Source organism: Rhipicephalus microplus, chromosome 1 (assembly GCF_043290135.1).
Source record: "Rhipicephalus microplus isolate Deutch F79 chromosome 1, USDA_Rmic, whole genome shotgun sequence".
Classification (NCBI taxonomy): domain Eukaryota; kingdom Metazoa; phylum Arthropoda; class Arachnida; order Ixodida; family Ixodidae; genus Rhipicephalus; species Rhipicephalus microplus.
In genome coordinates, this window is record NC_134700.1 from 169,467,037 (window position 1) to 169,486,596 (window position 19,560).

Sequence of the window (19,560 nt, forward strand, 5' to 3'; positions counted from 1 at the left end):
ACTGTTGCATGAGGCCTCTGAGCCGCTTTGGTTCGCGTCCGCGGAGTACATGGTTCTAGCAGAATTCACGGTGGCGACATGCACTTCCAAGAAAGCCTGATCAGCGTCCCTTGGATGTTCACCCGTTGTAAGAGGACCAGGCACGAGATGCAGGCCACGGAAAGCGTGCGCGACGTTCTCAGATGAGAGCAGCTCATGCGCATTCTGAGACGTAGATGGTAGCCTGTCGTCTGTCAAGTGGTACCTTGGAACCACCGAGGAGGCATGGACGCCGTCCGCGGTTAATTCCGCGGGTAGGTGCAGCAGCGGTCGGGTCGTGAACCCTATGTATGAGAAAGTGTGAACCGCATTTATATGATGAGAGAACCATGCTGCCGATGATGCACGAGGGTATCGACAGGTGGCTTGAGCTGCAGGGAATTCGTGGCCAAGGACGTGTGGACAACAGCCCTTTTCGTGAAATCGTACCGGTAAAGTATACTGGAGCAGCCGATGAGGCCTTGACGCCATCCCCGAACAGTGGTGGCAATGGCGGCCGGTGAACAGCTGCCGAGGTGGCATAGAAGCCGTCCTCAAGAGACGCTTACCGTGGCTGAATATTCACGGCTGTCCTGAATGACGAAATGGGGACGCAAGACTTCTTCTTCGACTGCGCCATTGTAAAAGACGAGACAGAGATAACGCCAGTTCGCAGGGCCGGTGTTCTTTATCTGAACTCGTTCTCTTTTTTCTCTAGTCGGGTATGCCCCCGTGCCTGAGCACTGCTTTTGTCATCATTACAATACTAAAATCGACGATTCAAAGCATCGATCACCAGTGATCGATTTAAATAGATGTGGTAACGAAAGAGTTGATGCGCGCTGTTCATCAAGCCTGGCCATTTCACAGACAGGCAATGAGCTTTATTAGTGACATTTAGTGACATAAGAACGCAAATGTTCAGCTACAAGCAGCAAAGGCAGCAGATGTTTCCAGGTATGGACAGGCAGAAAGTTTGAATTAACCGAACTTGTTTAATGAGGCAGTTTGAATTAAGCAGTTTTAAAATGCCCTAAGACATTGCAGGAAAAGTTAAAATTCACAATTTCTTTGAATAAGCCAAAAGTTTGAATTATCGGAGTTGGAATCGTTGAGAGCCTAATCTCCTGCATGATGACTTGGCAGTTATAAAACAACAAGTCTTCTGCTGACCCTGAAGAGCATTATAATAGAGGTGCTGGTCACATTCACTGCGTACCGTCAAGACTGCAAATGGCATAGATGTCCCTCGCCGAGTTGAAAAGCCCATTCGAAATGCCCAGCTCATTGCGAAAGCGTCCTCCTGGCGAGTCAGGTGGAGTAGGTACAGCGTCGGCCAGCCCCGATCCTGCGGAGTCCTCGTCCTCCTCGGACTGGGGCAGGGCATCGCTGCCACCTGTGCCATTGTCAGCTTCCTCCATGAGCGCTTCGACCCGCTCCCGTTCGAGGGCTTCCTGCTCCGCCCGCTCCACGTCATGGATGCCAAGGCAGAGCGAGTAGTCCATCACGTTCATCTGGGCCAGGAACTGAGAAAACAGAACATTTAGGTTCTCCCATCAAATTTCATCATCATGTATTCTGCTATAACCAGACAAAAAAATGCCAGCTCCACCAAAAGCCACCACAGTTCCTCGCACTGCACTAATTGCTCAGAGGCTCCTTCAATAGCACTGAGTTATTTTCTTTACATCAAAAGCTTCTCGATCATTCCAGGTCTTTGACTTTCCCACAGAGATGCACGTTTGTTCCGATGGTCTCAGGTCAGAAACTTGAACGTCCTCACAAATTTTATCAAGGAGTTGGATGCTGTTGCTCGTCAAAACTTGATGTTATGGGTTGTAACAACAAACTGTTAGATCTTACACCAGTGAATGACAGTCAAGCTTGCTGGTTTTTGCTAGAACCACAAGTACTTTTTCTCAGGTAATGCAATTATTATGCAAATTAAGTTGCTGTACCTACAAAGATAGACGGTCGAAATTTCCAGAGCCCTCCTTTACTATGTTTTTCATAATCATATAGTGGTTTGGGATGTTAAACCACACATATCAATCAACCTACAAAGATATGTCTGCCCCCTAAAATGAGCAGCACTAAACAAGATGATGCTTAAAGTCGGTACTTATGAAATGAAACTTAAATCAAGTTGAATTTAGAGTGCAAATAAACAATGTGGGGCCAAGAAAAAAAACATGCACCACAAGTGCTCTGGTGTGCGTTTTTCTTCTTCAACCCATGTCGTTTATTTGCGCTCAATGTTCTACTTAATCATGACATACCAACTAGCCCACCTAGCTATCCTGTCAAATTAAGTGTTAAAACTGCATGGATACCTTTTCTTCAACCATCCCAAGTTGTTTTCTTATATTTTTTTACACTTATAAATGGGTCACGGCGGCTGCCACGTTTTATCAATGACATGTGTACCAATGTGACATCGCATGCACTACTAATTTCACTTATTCAATGTTTCACTTTATTATTAATTTCTCTGTTCGTTACAGCAATGCTACCGAGAATGAACACTTCATTGCAGCAACATGTCACAAAGCTTTTCCACCGGCCGGCCTCTGAGTGACATGAACACTAATGTACACACACAAAGTGTGACAATAAACCTGTACGTGTTGATGGGTATAAATGTATTCAAAACGTAACGTTGCGATCTGAAGGTGCTGCGCTAAAGCACAAAGTGTGTTCCAATGAATGCCCACATTTTCAAGATATCTTGGTGTAATTTTTGGTGACATACACAAACACGTGCTTCCGAACCAGTCAGCACTAAAATTCAGGAAACTACCTTGGCAAAGCAGTTCTTATAAAAGAAAGGTTGGAGGGAGGAGCCTTTACATTTTATCTTACTTTATGTCTCCTGGAAATGCAAAATTTTGTGTGAAGCCAACTAGAAATCTAGGGACCAAAAAAAAACAGCAGCAGTTTAGATTACAGTGCACTTCTCATGTAAGAAACACTGCTTCCATTATTTTAACTTGCTAAGACAGCCCCACTGGTCCAGTATTTCTTTTACAAAGCCATTGACTCATTGTAGTTTGAGTATACTCATGCGAATGTGTCACAGAAATAAGATTTTGAAGAACAGCAAAGCAAAAGTAATCAATTATATTTATGTAATTGCTCAATTACTTTTTGTGGCAGTACTTCGACTAATCTAATCAATTACACTTGAAAAAAAAGTAATGGTAATTGTTATCAATTACTTATCTTTTGTAATGTGTATACAAGTGCAGCGTCAACACAGTCTGATTCCGGTTAAAGTCATGTAAGACAGTAACACGTGACATACTAGCAGCAGCTCTCTCACCAGCAGTCAGTTGCATAAATGCACGTAAAATACGACTGAATGGCCATCTACTGACTCTGACAGATATTTCGGCAGAATAGAGGGCAAAAAATTCCCAACCCAGTGATTTGCATTCACCCCGCATGATCATGTCCATTTTGGCAGGGCTGGCTTGCAGACTCAGAGTAAAAAAATAATTTAAATCGGGCCGAGATATTTTATATCCCTTTTCTCACACTTGTCAGCTAAGAGCCTTAATAGTGCATGCCAAGGAAAAAAAAGACGTCCACTTTGCGATGCCTCAAACTCCTTCTACATATCAGCAGCACTAGGCTATCAACCTACAGAGGCAGCAGCAGGTGGCAATCACAATGAGCTAAAACGTCAAAATCATCCCCATTGCACAAATTTTCCCCACCTAGTTACTTATATACCCAGGGAATTACTCCAGGGGAATTAACTTTCACAAAATATGTAAGTTTTCCCTAAATTACTAATCTGCTAAAAGTTGAAAAGCTGGCCAAAAATATTTTAGACTCATTTAAAGCAGATCACTTTGTAAAAAAAACGTCAGTGTTAACAACATGCATGGAGCACAATGGTGATGCCATGCTGTTTGCCTGTGCAATATAAAAAAAAGTGTTTCATGCATGGGACTTACATTGACGTCAGCTGTAAGAAGCTCCAAGAACCGTTCCTTGGCGTCGACACCAATATGTACTTTGGTGCCATCTTTGACGAGGTCATTGTCTTTCAATGTGGGAATGTCCTTTTCCTAGAATATAGAGAACAAATAAAGTATGAAAATGTTAAAACATGAGTTGTGTCTATTAACACTGGCTACAAGCAGCAGACACTGGTATATTTTGTGCCCTAGACATTGGTTGTATAATTTGCTTCTCATTTCGACGGCCGTTACAGCAAGCCAACAGCAAAAGCAACAGTAATTATCTGCGTTATGAAGCTCTACCGCGATACTCAAGCCATAGGTGCACTCACCAGGATAGGGGGAGTGCAGCCCGATTCAGTATTTTGGGAGTAGAACATAGAAGCCCACGAATGTCAGATGAAATGAGAATGAAAATGAATGACAATGATCATAAGAACTCACCCTTAGTTAATAGTGTTTCTAGCTGCAGTGGTTAATCCGAAATCCTGCAGTAGTTAATCCCAAAGCATGCAGCTATATTTTAAAAGCAGTATTTTTCCACCTGAAAGACTCTACATAAAGATGTACCTTTCATCCAGCAATGCTGAGAATAAACAGCAAAGCTACCAGGCCTTCTTGCATTTTGTGAAAGCTGCCACCACTCTGCTTTTACAGGAGTTCCTGTGACTATGCTTAATCACCTTTATTTCGAGCTTTCGATCTATTTTTGAAAATAGCAAGCTGTCACAATGAGATGGTGTGGCATTTCTATATTTGTACCCTGTCGTGTGCGCCTGCACCCAAGGTTGCCTGCACATGTGTCAAGGGTGGCTCGTACCGAAGTCATTACTTTCTCGATAAACAAGCCAAGCCAAATCATTTAAAAGGTCACTACGCATATGCACGGCAACGCCGAGTAGCACTGCGCGTCATTTCTGAGATGAAGTGTACGTAGCAAAACTGCGGCGCTCCAAAATTTTAGCGGCCTAGAAACTGTGCGCATGGCTGCATGAGCATGCTGAAAAGTTGCTCAAAAGACTCTGATGAGCATAGCATCATTACATCATGCCAAGGTAGTGCCACTTTGATGCATACTACAGACGCAAGCCTACATGTACATTTTTGTGGAGTAATATCTTTTCATAGAAAGAAATTAACAACATTTCAATACTAATATCAGACTGCACACAGCAACCGACGGTCACATGGCCGGGTGCATCAGATCGTTCATGTTGCGAACTGAACTCTCCCACATCTACGTCCCCCCTTTCCCCCTGTTGCGAACTGAACTCTCCCACTTCTACGTCCCCCTTTCCCCCTTCGTGTTTCTGTCGATGGCTGAAGCGCTAGCCGTTCCCGCTCCCCTTTTCCCCCTTTCCTGCGCTTCGTAGGTGAAGCTACAAAAGAAGCTAGCGCGAGACAATAAACGGTCATCTCGTTGCCCTAGTCTGCGGTTGTCTGCGTATGCTTGTTGTGGCTGAGCGGCTAGCTATGTAACAGTTCATGTTTTTGCCACCAGAGGTGCCACATAAAATGTTTCACGACTTTCCGTGACAAACAAAAATACAGATTTATCTCTAACAAAAAAAACGGGGGGGGGGGGGGTTTGTTTGAATCAATGCGATGGACAATCTTTCCTTTAGTGGGTTCATCTCATTTCGTGTCCTGGGCAGTTTTTCTTCCCTTCATTGATTGTTTATAAATGAAAAAATCAATAACAATATATAGACTAACTGTCCCTCTGTGTTCTTTGTTATCATCTCCAGTTCTCTTCAGCTAGGAATTTCATGTTTACTTCACTTGGCACCATTAAAATGCAGTGATTAACAGTGAGAAACTCAAACAGGCGGTGGGTTCTGGAGCTGACGTTTCAACGAGTGGAATCGTCTTTTTTCTTTTTCGAGGCTGCAATTTCTTCATTCTTCAAAGTGCCACCAAAATGAAGCCCAGTTGTCAAAACTTTGGCTCCAGCACCCACCCCATTTTCGAATTTCTCATCACAAGCTTCCACCTTCCCCTTCTTTCCGTTTTTTTTTTTTTTTTTGTGTAACTAGCAGTATAACACAACTCCGAAATCTCTTAAAATGATTTCAACGTGGCCTCGCAATGCTTTCCAGTTATGCATTGCCAGAATGTGTGGGAATTGCGTGCATCGCCACTCGATAACTACGCGTTCTGTGCGGTAGGAGAGCACGTGTTTCCCAGATGCCCTATAAAAGCGCCAGCCGACACCATGCGCAGGGACTTGGTAACAAACTGGCAGGGCGTGTGCACGTGTGTGTTGGAAAGCTGGTGTGGCGAGAGCTGAAAGATTTGTGGCATATGAAGTGTCCATGAGGACTTTGAGTTGAAAGTTGAAGTGCTAATCATTCTTTGTACTAACAAATATTTGGCAAATTTTAAGTGAATGCAGAATTCCATCATTGTGCCAGATGATGAGAACCCCAGAAGTGGTGCCCAATGTGCAAGTGGCTACGTTGACCAACAAAAGGAATGCAGTGTTGAATGGGCTCCTTGAGATAATGGAGTGGCTCGACATAGCCACTACAGCGTACAGTGTGGTGAGAGAACACGCCAAATCCACAGCCTATTGTGCGGTGAGGGGCGTTGTGTCCCAACAATGGCCTATGGACGATGGTCACCGCCCATGGTTGGGCGGGAATACAGAATGGCGCAAAAGGATGAGACCGCTCATGCAAGTAATGTCGACACAAGTGCTCCAGTTGGGGATCTGCCCCTGGATCAGGCCCCGTGGTGGCTGCAGACGAGTACAACAAGAACTCCGCGGTAACTTAAATTAGCAGGATGGACAAGGAAGACGCCTAGCATGCGCTTTTGCGACTTCATGACACACAGGATGCACGAATTTGATAGAACTCTGCGAAAATCCAATGGGGGCCCTGGAGCTCCCGTAGCAATTGCTACGGTACAACGGCTAGTAAGACGGTCAAGACCACACCGACAGCAGCAAGTGTGTTGCCATCTTCAAGGGCAACATCCCCACAGAGGCCAGTGATGAAGGCCGAGAATGACACCCCGGATGGAGGTGCAGATAACCACGGACCACAAATTTTTTTGATCGGGTAGGCGGCGAGTGTGTGGAAATCACGTGCATCGCCACCCAATAACTACATGTGCTGCATGTGCACGCTTCCCCCAGATCCCCTACAAAAGTGGCAGCCAACACGATGTGCATGGAGTTGGCAACAGACTGGCGGGGCGTGTGTGCACGTGTTGGATGGCTGGCATGGCGAGGCTGAACGGTGAATGGCATGTTCGGTGGCCGTGAGGACTTCGAGTAATCGTTCTTTGTACTAATAAATGTTTTCAAAATTGTGAGGCCACGCAGCCTTCCATCATTGAACCAGATGGCGGGAACCCCACACACGAAAAGCACTAGTTCTGCCACGTGAACACAAACCCAACGACATCCATGTTGGTTTGCTCTAGACAAATTACTTTACTCTGTGTGCTGGTGCGGCATGTACCAGTTTTTTTTTAAATATACGCACATTCGTCAGCTTGACTATAGTTGATGTGTATAGCCCTGTAACTGCAATAAAATATGCAAGTTGAAATCTCTAGTTTCTGTGAAAACAAATCTCACAGCTTGCACAAGTAAGCCTTTTGTTATCTTATTTTGCAACTGTCACCAAAGATTGAGTGGGAGAGAGCATGAGGAGTAGGGGATTTTCTTGTCATGGTGCTCCCCGTAATGCAGGACACTCATCAGAGGTAATATGATAGCAGGCTTTTATAAAAGTCAAATTGCACACCCCGTGAAAGAGAGACTATGATGAACAATACATATTGCATTTTTCAGTAATTCGCAATGCACTTTCAAACAGAAAATATTATACCAGTAAGATACAGAGAAGCGGCATCCACAGGTGCATCTATTATCAAATGAGAAGACAGGCGTGCAGACAAACTTTCATCGTAGAGGCAGCAGTACTTTTTCTCGTATACAGTTGCAACATCCTTCAAATAAAAGGTCAAAACAACGGTAAATCATGCACTCACAGGTGTGCTCATCGACCTCAACTTAGCGTAAAAAAAAAACGAAGATGTGTTCTGCCGAAAGTAAGGCCATCCAGTGCAGTCGGGAAGAATTAGTTGACCAGGTTGCGTATTCTAGCTCTCACATCAAGTAAAAGAAGGTTATGATTAAACATGCAGTCTATGCTTCAAATGCAGACTCAAGCCAAATGCAACCAACTCCTTCAGCCATTTATTGGAACAGCCATTTCTTGGAACAAAATAAACTCACCCTTTCTTTTTCACTTGCTTCCCTGTCCACTGTAGAACCCTGTGAACATTGCAGAAAGAAGTATTAGCCCAGTAGTTATGTGGGCACGTGCTCTAACAACGAACATCACACATGTCATGACAGACAGGGTGTTGCGGATGAGTGATGCACAACGGAATGACTGCTGACAATGCGTATGCAACTTATAATCATTCGAGCAACTCAAGTGAAATGAGACTACACTCCTAAAATGGCACCCTGGAGTGAAAATAACTAAAAGGGCTCTTTCAGTTCTAAGAAACTATTTGCACATGCTTCTTTTTCCCTGTAATTGAAAGTACAACTGAAAAAATAAATACAAAAGAAAAAAATCAAGAAAAAGAAAGGACATGCCACCAGCGGGGAACGGAGCTTACTACATATGTCTAATGCCACGTGCAGTGTGCTCATTTGCCCTGTTTATCTAATAATGAGAGCATATATAAAGCTATGCATCCGTGCAGTATCAATAAAGTTGTTTCCTTCCATCCGTACAATGGTAGTGTCACCTACAGATATTTTTGGGAACGTAAAAAAATTAAACGAAGATTCAACCACAGAGTGCTTATTCATTTTTAATCTTATGAAGGGGAATCACATGCAGAAGGTGCAAGTACGTTCTTCATCTGAATGCCAAAAAGTTATCTCAATGACACCAAACATTGCATCCTACCAAGATAATAGACAACAGAAAAATAAAGAGCTCATGCATCTGCACAGACATGTGTCTAACTTCCAAGAAGCTAAATACAGGACAATATCACACGCACACATGCACTTACGCATTTATTTATTTCAAGTATTTCAAGTTGCATCTTAGTTCTCTGTACACAAAGTCACAAGCAAGAACAAAAAATAAAATAAAGCTTCCTACTACAACAAACTTGAACAGAAACATCAGCCATAAAGCCTTTAACTGTGACATCTTCCACTAAACGCGCAAAGTGCGGTAAAGTATTTTCAAGGCTCTATTCTGATCTTCAAATACACTCTTACAGTACTTCGTAGTTCATATTTAGAGCATAAAGCCATGCATCTTTTCCACATCTCGGGAAACGATTTCAGCGTGGCCAAAAACTAGGTAGGAATTCGTGTAAGTAGGACAGAACGAGCACTCAACACAACATGCAGGGAGTATACTTTAAGGCAGAAAAAAAATTCAGTGTAGTCCAAATGGAATGAATAACGCATTCTAAACAAGCAGTGACGTTGCGTGATAATGGTGCTCACACAGACAATACGTTCACAATAGCACAGGTGCAGATATTTCATAGCAGCTAGGATAAAAAGAAGCACGTAATGATCTATCTACCTGATACCATGATGTGACGTTTGTCCCCATGGCTTATGTTTACTGTGACGTTTAAAAGCTTCACGGTAAATATAAGCCATAGGGACATTTTTTTATGCCATTTTCAATGCAGGTGGTGCCACACGAAGTAGCTGTAACACTAGCTACACGTAGCAGCAGCAAAAAACCACCAATAATTCAGTTAAAGAAGATATTTAAAGAGTCAGAATTGTTCTCACAATGTTGGCGTATGGTCACGGTGTCAGTGTGTACACCAGCTTACTCAATAATCTACTTTTGTAATTAACAATGCAGTCAAAATGCTGAATGGTTTTGTGTGCTTGGCAATGTCCATGCATGTCCATAAGTAGATTCAGATGGCATCGCAGTAGAGAATGGGTTAAAATAAGTTATATCGGTAATACACCAGAGAACATACCTAGGAGCATAATTAACACACCTTGTGAAACACTATTAGCTTGATAAAACTGGTAAACACAAAAATTTTTCTGGGAGCACTGAAATATTTAACTGTCAGTGCACATTCAATGCAAGCTAGAAACAACGATTGCCGCTGCATCTACATATCTGATCAAACCCCTATTCCTCAAGTTCTAGCATGTCCAGCAGGCTGTTCATACGCACTTAAGCCTACAGCGTGCTGCTGTGAATGCATGCAACTCAATCTAGTACATCCTAGGGGTGCCACTATACTACAGCAATGAAGCCACTCAGTAAAGCCAGCTACGTTAGTGAAATTTCTCCGATATCATCATGGCAGTAACCAAAAAGCTCATTCCAAAAGTCACACCTGAAGCAATGAGTATTCCAACACTGTGCAGGGTTATGAACATCTAAGTTAATGATGAAAGCAGTACAGGACTGAAAGCTGATGATGTGGCGATGAGCCTCCACACGTACTGTGCAAGAAATATGCGTAATGCCTCACGTACCTGGATAAGGCCAGATGACGACCTGTGCTTTAACAACGGGCGAGGCTTAGCACTCAGGTATCCCTTCATATTGAAAACGTTTCCTAATCAAAAAACTACTAGAAAAGCACCATGACCTCTGCTCACTAATGCTGTACAAATAAAAAAAAAAGCCTGATGCTCACATTGCAAAGGCCTAGACTTAAAAGCAAAGCACACAGATAAAAAGCGAGTGCTGTCTCACATGCAATGCTGCCTGTCAAAGCAACGACAGTAGCACTGCACCTTACAGGGGTACTAAAGGCAAATATTACGTAACGCATATTTTGTAATTAGAACTGATAAAGTCACTATCCCAGCAAATACATAGGAATAAAGCACGAGCTCCCATAGGTGCAAGATGTAGTGCTTGTAAGTGGCAAACTGTAATAAACTCTTTAAAATTAAAGTTAGTATATCATTTGCTGTTGCATCTAAATTTGAGGAAAATGTCAGCCCTGCAGATTTCACTGGCATTTATAAAAAAAAAACTTTACTGGTGCTGCTTGGCAAGAGCTCACTTAACCACGATCACAGCAGTATGGTGCTCTATCATAAGCAGACTGATTTGATTTGATTGATATGTGGGTTTAAAGTCCCAAAACCACCATATGATTATGAGAGACGCCGTAGTGGAGAGCTCCGGAAATTTCGACCACCTGGGATTCTTTAACGTGCACCCAAATCTGAGCACACGCGCCTACAACATTTCCGCCTCCCTGCTGGTCAGCAGGCGAGTACCTTAGCCACTAGACCACCGCGGCAGGGCGCTCTATCATAAGCAGTTGGTCACTACCAAAAGAGCATGGCTGTTTGTAGCACCAGCAAAACACTACCCTCCCGGCTACTTATACACAGAAGCATTTTCCCCTTTAGGTTGATTCTTTTTTTTTTTTTCAGCTATGTCACCTATTGGTGCAAAAAAACAATAGCAGGGTTTGTAAAAAAGTAATCCCTTTTGTAAAATGATACAATGCTTGTCTTTGGTGCCCCTTTGACTGATGCAAATGTTGATAGAAAAAACATCTGCCCCATTTTTCTTCTTTCTTCAACAGTAAAATTTAATCTGCCTGCTGCTAAATAATAAATAGTGAGCCTTTTTCTATTCACCTGTTTTACTCCTTACTCATTTACAAGAGAATGCTTGTTTCTATAATAAATTAAAAGTGATATGCTTGACATTACATTCAACCTTTTCACAAGCTAGGACTGCCTGCAAAACATTATTACATAAATCATTCCTCAAAACCTCAACATTCGCCCCAAGCTGATAATAATGATACACCACTAAAACCTCATTCCTTCGGCACATGTAGTATGAATACTTTTTACTTTTCTTGTACATAAATGAATACACAAAGAACTCTTAACTTTCCTCTTTTCTGCTTTTTGATGACAGCTAGCTGTTACATTCGTCATATGAGGCCTCGCTTCATTCGGCGAGCCAAGAAACTTTTCTCCCTCCAATTCATTATTTAAAAAAGACCGGGCTTCGTGTCATAGGACATCAAGGTAATGTGATTTGTTGCACGATAAAACAATTGAAATAGCATGAATTAGTTTCGTCCAACATGTAGAGGCGAGAGTATTACCACTACAACTAAAGGTAAATGCTGTTAATAATGAAATACGAAGGGTAATTGTAAATGGATAAACAGAACAGGGGTGTCCAATGTAGCCACAAAAAGAGAGATCAGAACTTAGGAGTTTTTGCTGGAACTGACACTTTTGAATTGGCTGGTATTAAGGATTAGACCTCGTTTTTTGTTCCGAATAAACATAGGCCACATACCATAATGACTATGTTAAAAAAAGTAAAACAAGAAAAAAATGTTGAAAAAAAAAAGTTTATTATTCCTTCATAGATGCGACTACTATGCTTAAACCTGATAGCCCGGGCATATGTACAAATCTGTCGGCAAAACTCCAAAGGCTAAGATAAAATTTACCATTGAGGACAAGAAATTATAAAATCAAAATACTAGGTTCCCATCAGCAGGTATAAGGTTTTAGTCCCAAGATTACAAGGTATTAAGGAGAACTAACAGACAACACTGCAGAGGAAAGCGTAGGTGATATTATTAGTTAATGTACTGTAAATGTAAAGAAATATAAGTGAAAGAAAATGCTCGGACACGCTGTTCAAAGATCGCAGGTTTGGTCTCTTCCCATGGCACGCTATATTCTCGTCCACTTTTGTTTCTTAACATTTACATAAAATTTACTACTAATAACATCCCCTATACTGTCCTTGGCCGGCAGTGTTGTCTGTTAGTTTTCATTATTATTGTGTCTGACAAAGTAAAACAAGCCCTTAGAAAATAGCCACTTCTTTCCATCAAGATTTTAAGGTGGTTAGCCATCTACACTGTCCTAGATAAAGCAGCACACGTACACAACTACAGTCATAATGTATTTACGTTGAGCCTAATTACTATAACAAAAAAAAACACTTGACATATCGAGCTACAACAATAAATGTTTTAGCACTTTGTCCATGTTAATGGCCAATAAAAATATAAGCGAGATTACTGATGCAGTCATCAGCTAAATTTAATCTTTTCATGACACCAACTATTACGTGGCACTAACCTTACAACCTAATCACAGCTCTATTCCCTGCATCGTATGGAGACCCTACTTTAGCACTGAAGATCCATCGTGCTTTTGACCACAGTGAGTGAAGACAAATTAACAAGCTAAAGATTTGTGAACTTAATAAATAATGGACACTATGCCATACACACACACACAAATAAAAAGCTCAGTGGGAAGACAACACAGCGACATTAAATCATAAGCATGGGAACTATAGCTGATACAGGAACAAATATACAATACGCAAGTACAAGCTTTTTGCTTGCAACAGGCAAGATCACAAACAGATGTTATAAACACCTAAACACACACATACACACGTAAACACATATTGTGCCATTCATGTGAGCACCTTCCAAGAAAAGGCAATCTACAGCTAACAGGCACAATCAGACAGATAACTAGGTCGACACACAGTGCAAATAAATTTTTTAATATATATAGAACACTAACATCTACAAGCAGTGGACATGGAACATCAACCATCAGCAACTTACAAAGCCTCGTCATATTTAAATTAGCAGGATTTTCCCTTGGCAGATAAAGGTCTTAAATTGTAGCCTTTTAGCCGTTTTATCAGTAAACACGGCTCTTCTGTGCCAACCAAATGCCTTCTGCAGGCAACTGAGGAACAGGAGGCTCCCTATCTTCATTTCTTGTTTCAATTCAAAACTTCTCAAATTAATAAAGAATACACTTAGTTTCCCAAATAGCCACTGCCTTTCTCAGCAGATTACACAAAGTAAAGTCTGTTTCCGAGGCACTACAAGTCAACAGACAAAAGGTGTTGCAATGTAACCATCATGAGCGCTGCTTTCGGTCATCATACTTTTAAAATGGAAAAGAACTAGAAGTGGATCATTTCGATTGTCGTATACTCTGTCACAATACATGGATGTATTCTGTCCTAAAGTTATGAGTCAGGTTACATATGCATCACTGCTGCCACAAATTTACAAATACGATCTGGTGTCACCTCAGAGATACGAAAATATTCGCAGACAGCTGGCTCAAATATGGTGATCTTTGTTGCCATGTCCACCGACTTTTTTTTTTAAGAGTTTAACCAACCAGCTGAGAGGATGAAGTGAGGAAGTTACAGGAAAGCCACACACCTTAAGGTCATACTTGACGTGGACGTTCAAGTGGCTGCTGAAGATGTTGCGAATTACAACGAGGTAGGTCTCCGCTCCTTCAACAGTGAGCCGGTACATTCCCAGATACTGCGGTAGCAGCGTCTTCCCGTGCCTCTCCACCACATACTGAAAGTATAAAAACAGGGGTGATGATATGTCGGTCACAATCCTCACCACTTATGTTCAAGATTGTTTCAATCCATTGATCCAACTGAAAAGCAGTACCATCCCTTCTACATTTTATTTCCACTCTCTCAACTCTTCATGTAATGAATGGCTGCTTGGGAATTTCTGGAATAGCCAGAGGAAAGATATAGGAGTCGGGAGGGGATGGGTTCAAACTCCACCTGAAACTTTTACATGTTGTAGATATATACACAGGCACACATACAAACACATGTATTAACAAAGCTAAGGCTATGCCAAGAGAACTTGATTAGCACTTAGTAAAAGTGCTCCTTGAATTGATTATGTCGCATTAAAAAATAAGCAAATCCATAAACTTGCAACTCTTTGATACTATCTACATGCACAGCTTACATAATGCAAACATGAAAGCCGTAATATTGACATCACATAGAAGTATGCCATTGGTATAGCAATCTGGGCATACAATTCAGAACATTTATTTGCAATTTCTCTGCCAATAACAAATGTTCAGTATTTTGTCAAATAAGACAAGCAGAGTTTTAAAAGAATAGTATAGTCAAGCAGTGTAAGTGCTTCATAATTTATTCCCACTCAAAACTGAGAAAACCTTTCAACACACACCATCGGTATAGCAATCTGGGCATATAATTCAGAACATTTATTTGCAATTTTTCTGCCAATAAGAAATGTTCAGTATTTTGTCAAATAAGACAAACAGAGTTTTCAAAGAATAGTATAGTCAAGCAGTCTAAGTACTTCATGATTTATTCCCACTCAAAACTGAGAAAACCTTTGAGCACACAAGATAATTATTAATATAAAAAAAAAAGAACGACAAAGAAAGACATGGTCCCCCTGCTAAATGTTTGCACTATAGCCCCTAATTGTCGCTAAATCTTGAATGGCAGAATTGCCAGCTCGTAATAAGAATGCCCGCTCGTAATAAGATAACGCGCTACGTGATGCCAACAGGCAAAAAAGGAGTGTCCCACACTCGCAGCAATGGCAGCAGGCGGTGCTGACTGATGCTCCCATATTTAAATGCACATAACCCCATAAAGTGGATGGAGGGATAGCCGCCGTGGTAGCTCAGTTGGTAGAACATCGACCGTGTTATTCGAAGGTCGCAGGTTCGGTCCCTACCCAAGGCAAGTTATCTTTTCGTTCACTTTCTCTTTCCTCCCAATTACATTGCAATATTTTCTAATACCATCCTCTATACTTTCCTTGGCATATTTATCAGTCAGGTCTTATTATTTTGTATCTAACAAAAAAAAAAAAAACTAGCCCTTAAGTTTACCCTTCTTTCCTTCATTCATAGTGAGGGTCTCATTCTCGAAGACTTAAAAAGGCCGTGCAACACGTTTTGAGCATGGTCAGAAAACATTGCCGATCCGTAGTAGAGGCTCCCGACAACACACGAGCCAAATATTATAGCTAAACACGTGGCCTGGAATTCACAATAAATGATCAAAGTGAGCTAAAAATTGCTTTCTCTTCTTTCGACAAATCACGGAAGACGTTCAAAAAACACCCACAAAAAGCCCATCTATCAGCCATTGGCAGGTTTGAACATGGCGCGCTCGGCCGTTACAGAGATCACCGCGGGAGAACGCGACTTGTGCACACGTGCGGACACCATCACATTGAAGAAGGCCCCGCATTCGAAGAAAAAAAAAAGTGCCCAAAGTCACGAAGCGCGCGTGACGTTTTTCTTTTACCCTGCCATCCCTCCCTGCTTGGCTTTCAGCGCTTTTGTTGGGACTAGAGATCAGAGAATGCAGTTGCAGCATGCGACAAATCTTTGTAACTCCACTCGCACTGGATGGATTCTCATAATTTTTGCGGCATTGAATTCCTGAGGCAATAAGCTCTTCCAGCGAATTCATTCCATAGTTACTTGAAAAAGTGTTTCAGGGCCCCTTTAGTGCGCTCAGGTAGTATACGAGGATATTATTGGTCAGCTGCCAGCTCGTTATAAGATCACGTGCTACGTAACGCCACAGGCAAAAAATGAGTGTACCACAGTCGTCGCAACGGCAACAGGCGGCGCTAACCGAGACTACCACGTTTAAATGCACACACATACCCCATAAAGTGGCCAAAGGGATAGCCACCGTGGTAGCTCAGTTCGTAGAGCATTGGACGCGTTATTCAAAGGTCGCAGGTTCAATCCCTGCCCATGGAAAGTTGTCTTTTCGTCCATTTTTATTTTTTTCCCAATTACATTACAATAACTTTTATTACCATCTTCTATACATTCCTTGGCATAATTGTCTGTCAGTTGTCATTAATATTGTGTCCAACAACAACAAAAAATGCACCCTTACTTAAGTTTACCCTTCTTTCCCAAAATATTGCTATGTTGCACTAATAAAAAACTGAGATTAGGTGCAGCACATCAGCTAACTTTACAATTGGCTAGTAGCACTGTGCTATATCACAAGTAACCTAATAGGTTTTCTAGGTGAAGGCCTTGTTTGTAAACAAATATTTTTTTATATATAGTAAAATGCCTATAAAATATCGCCAATCAATTCAGAAATGGCCTACATCACCGCCACGTGAGATCCATGGTCTTCAAATGCTTTCTTATTGTCATTCCTAAATGCTACATAAGAACTAACTATAATATGAAAACATAAGTTTTGTTCTTAAAAACACAGCATCTTAACTGTTATTGTGCATGTAGCCTTTTTTATTTGTCTCTTCAAAAATATTTCCATTACTATTTGAGATTGCTAAATCCTGTTTTTCTATTGTATTGCTTTGTTTATTTTTTTTCAATGTTGCTACAAGTGCATACGCATCAGGCATTCTTGCCATGCTTTTTGTGTTTCACAGGGACATGGGACTAATTATACGGTCATTATGCATCCTTTATCCAAACATTCTCTTTGTTTATATATGTTGTGTAATAGTGGTAATAGTAAATTGAATCGAATTATTCACTCTCAAATACCTGTCTGAACAAAATCTAATGAGAAAGTTACTCATCATATAATCTCAGTTGAGCAGAATTTAACATTCAATTATTTTAAAACTATGACATTGTAACCTGAATAATCCTAAAATTTCAGAGTTCCACGGCATCCCCATATTCACTATAACATGCTAATTTAAGCACAGATTAAATTGAGAGAATGAAGTTTTCCCAAACCAAACCAATTGAACTGACAGCACCTAAAGCAAACTATGCTAAAAAAATTTGTATATCTTTATCTGCTACTTTAAAAACATCATTTTATAAAAGAAACCACGGCACTAATTCAGGTGCTACTGAGTAAACTAATGAAAACAAGAAGCGAGCTCTACAATATGCAGTCTTCCAAGCTCACCGGGTGGTATTCCTTGAGAAGGACGTGCATCTGTTCCACTTCCTCACTGAGCAGGGTCTTGATGATGAAAAGGCGATCGTACGACTGATAGAACTTGGAGCCACTGCGTCCAGTCGACTCCACTGCTATTGGCTGTGACTTGGTAATGGAGTTCTGAGAGAAAATGATGACAGCAGCGCTGAACAAAGCAGCAGAACTGGAAGTTGGGCGAGTTTGGCAGCTATTCAATTCATACAGAAATCATAATGTGGATGAATGACACTGTGAAGCTAACACAAGGATGCGTTTCTATTTTTAAACCTTACTTTGCCCCTCTCCTTTTCCATCCCAGAAGTGTGTTTCATTGGGATAGTTGGTCACGCATTGTAACATGTAAAAACAGGGCAAAACTTACAAAATGAAGGAAGAAACACACAGGACGAGAACTCATGTTGTGTGTTTCTTTTGCTCTACCCATAAACATAGCTTCAATGAGCTAGATGCTAAAAAAGTTTATAGATAGGCAAAGCAAACGAAATGACAGAGAGAGAAGTAATAGAGGCGTATTAAACAAGACACTGAGAAGACCCCCTGTGTGAGCATGGCTTTCCGGTCACTTCAAGATAGAGATTAGTTTTCTCAACAACACGTCGCAGTTCTTTGGTTATTAAGGAAAAACTGAGATGCAAACGCATATCAGCATATGGTTTGGCTGTGCTATAAGGTCTTCTTTCCATTATGTAATAAAAAAAAAGTCTGAACTTGGTGCCAGTCTTAGTCCTTTGAGTTATGTATCCTTGAATGTGTGCCAAAAGGTTTCGTAAGTATCAGCCAGTACTAACTAGCTCCAACCAGGGTTTTGCTAGAGCAAATGAGTGGTATGTGGCCAGTACACAAGAATTTGGCACAGAAAAATAAACGAGAAGCTTACCATGAAAACAGAATCATCGATGCCAAACCTTTCTCTTAAGTTTCGGAAGACCAATGGGCAGTACTCCTTAACCTTGAAATGGCTTGGCATGTTCTCCCTGGGTCAAGGACAAGCATGTAAGCATGTGAAATGGTGCATTCGCAGCACCATACGACAGAATGAAGGTAACATGGCTCAAGATGCACTTCGCACCAGGCACACTTACTTGTTGAAGTGGTGGTTGTCCACCTTAATTTTGGTGAAGGCCTTGAAGTCGTCAGGCATAAGCATGACTGGAACGTTGACATGCGTGAGGCCATTAATCTGTGATGCAAAGAAGAAGCCAACATCAAGAAAGGTGTGAGGTTTATCTAAAGTACACATTAGAAGCCGGTTCCTCCTTAGGTGGTGAGTACTCCACAGCAATAAATTTGGCTGCACATGGCAAACCCTCTGCCAATTTTTGAAAATTAATATGCATTAATTGACTACCATAGATGCCCATATTGAGCCATATATCCCAATGAATTGCATTCACTACATATTTTGAAGTAAACTATGTTCAACTGACAGCATGTCAATTAACATTTCTAAGCAACACTATTCATTTACTTCAATATTAAAAACATTATAGAGTCATGTGACTGCAGAGAATGACGCCCACACTGTGATGTAATATGAGGTTAAAGCTTGAAGACCTCTGGCCAATACAGGCAGCCCTTTTTTTTATTTCTATAGCAATTATATGGACACTCTCGGCTGGATTTTGCCGCCGGCGTGGACGTCGGCGTGTCGCCATCACTCACCGTGCATATTATGAAGTCTATATATATGTGTGTGTATGTGTGTGTGTGAAAATGCAAGAAATAAAAAACACACAAAAACACTCCAGCGCGCGGAATCTAACATGGGACCTCTGCATCGTGCAAGC

At 41.4% G+C, this 19,560-nt stretch overlaps 1 protein-coding gene across 2 annotated transcripts in view; it reads right to left on the reverse strand.

Annotated features, from left to right (window-relative positions):
- Positions 1-19,560, reverse strand: part of PIP4K (phosphatidylinositol 5-phosphate 4-kinase) — a 122,421-nt gene that overhangs the window by 12,703 nt on the left and 90,158 nt on the right. The window contains exons 2-9 of one of the 2 annotated variants that reach the window (XM_037429649.2): positions 18,856-18,953; positions 18,651-18,747; positions 17,741-17,893; positions 14,232-14,378; positions 10,501-10,563; positions 8,239-8,277; positions 3,981-4,094; positions 1,238-1,544 (exon numbers count right to left, since the gene is read on the reverse strand). In XM_037429649.2, the coding sequence (XP_037285546.1) occupies positions 1,238-1,544; positions 3,981-4,094; positions 8,239-8,277; positions 10,501-10,563; positions 14,232-14,378; positions 17,741-17,893; positions 18,651-18,747; positions 18,856-18,953 (1,018 nt within the window). The remainder of the gene's footprint in view (positions 1-1,237; positions 1,545-3,980; positions 4,095-8,238; positions 8,278-10,500; positions 10,564-14,231; positions 14,379-17,740; positions 17,894-18,650; positions 18,748-18,855; positions 18,954-19,560) is intronic. The other variant, XM_037429650.2, reaches the window with a different exon arrangement.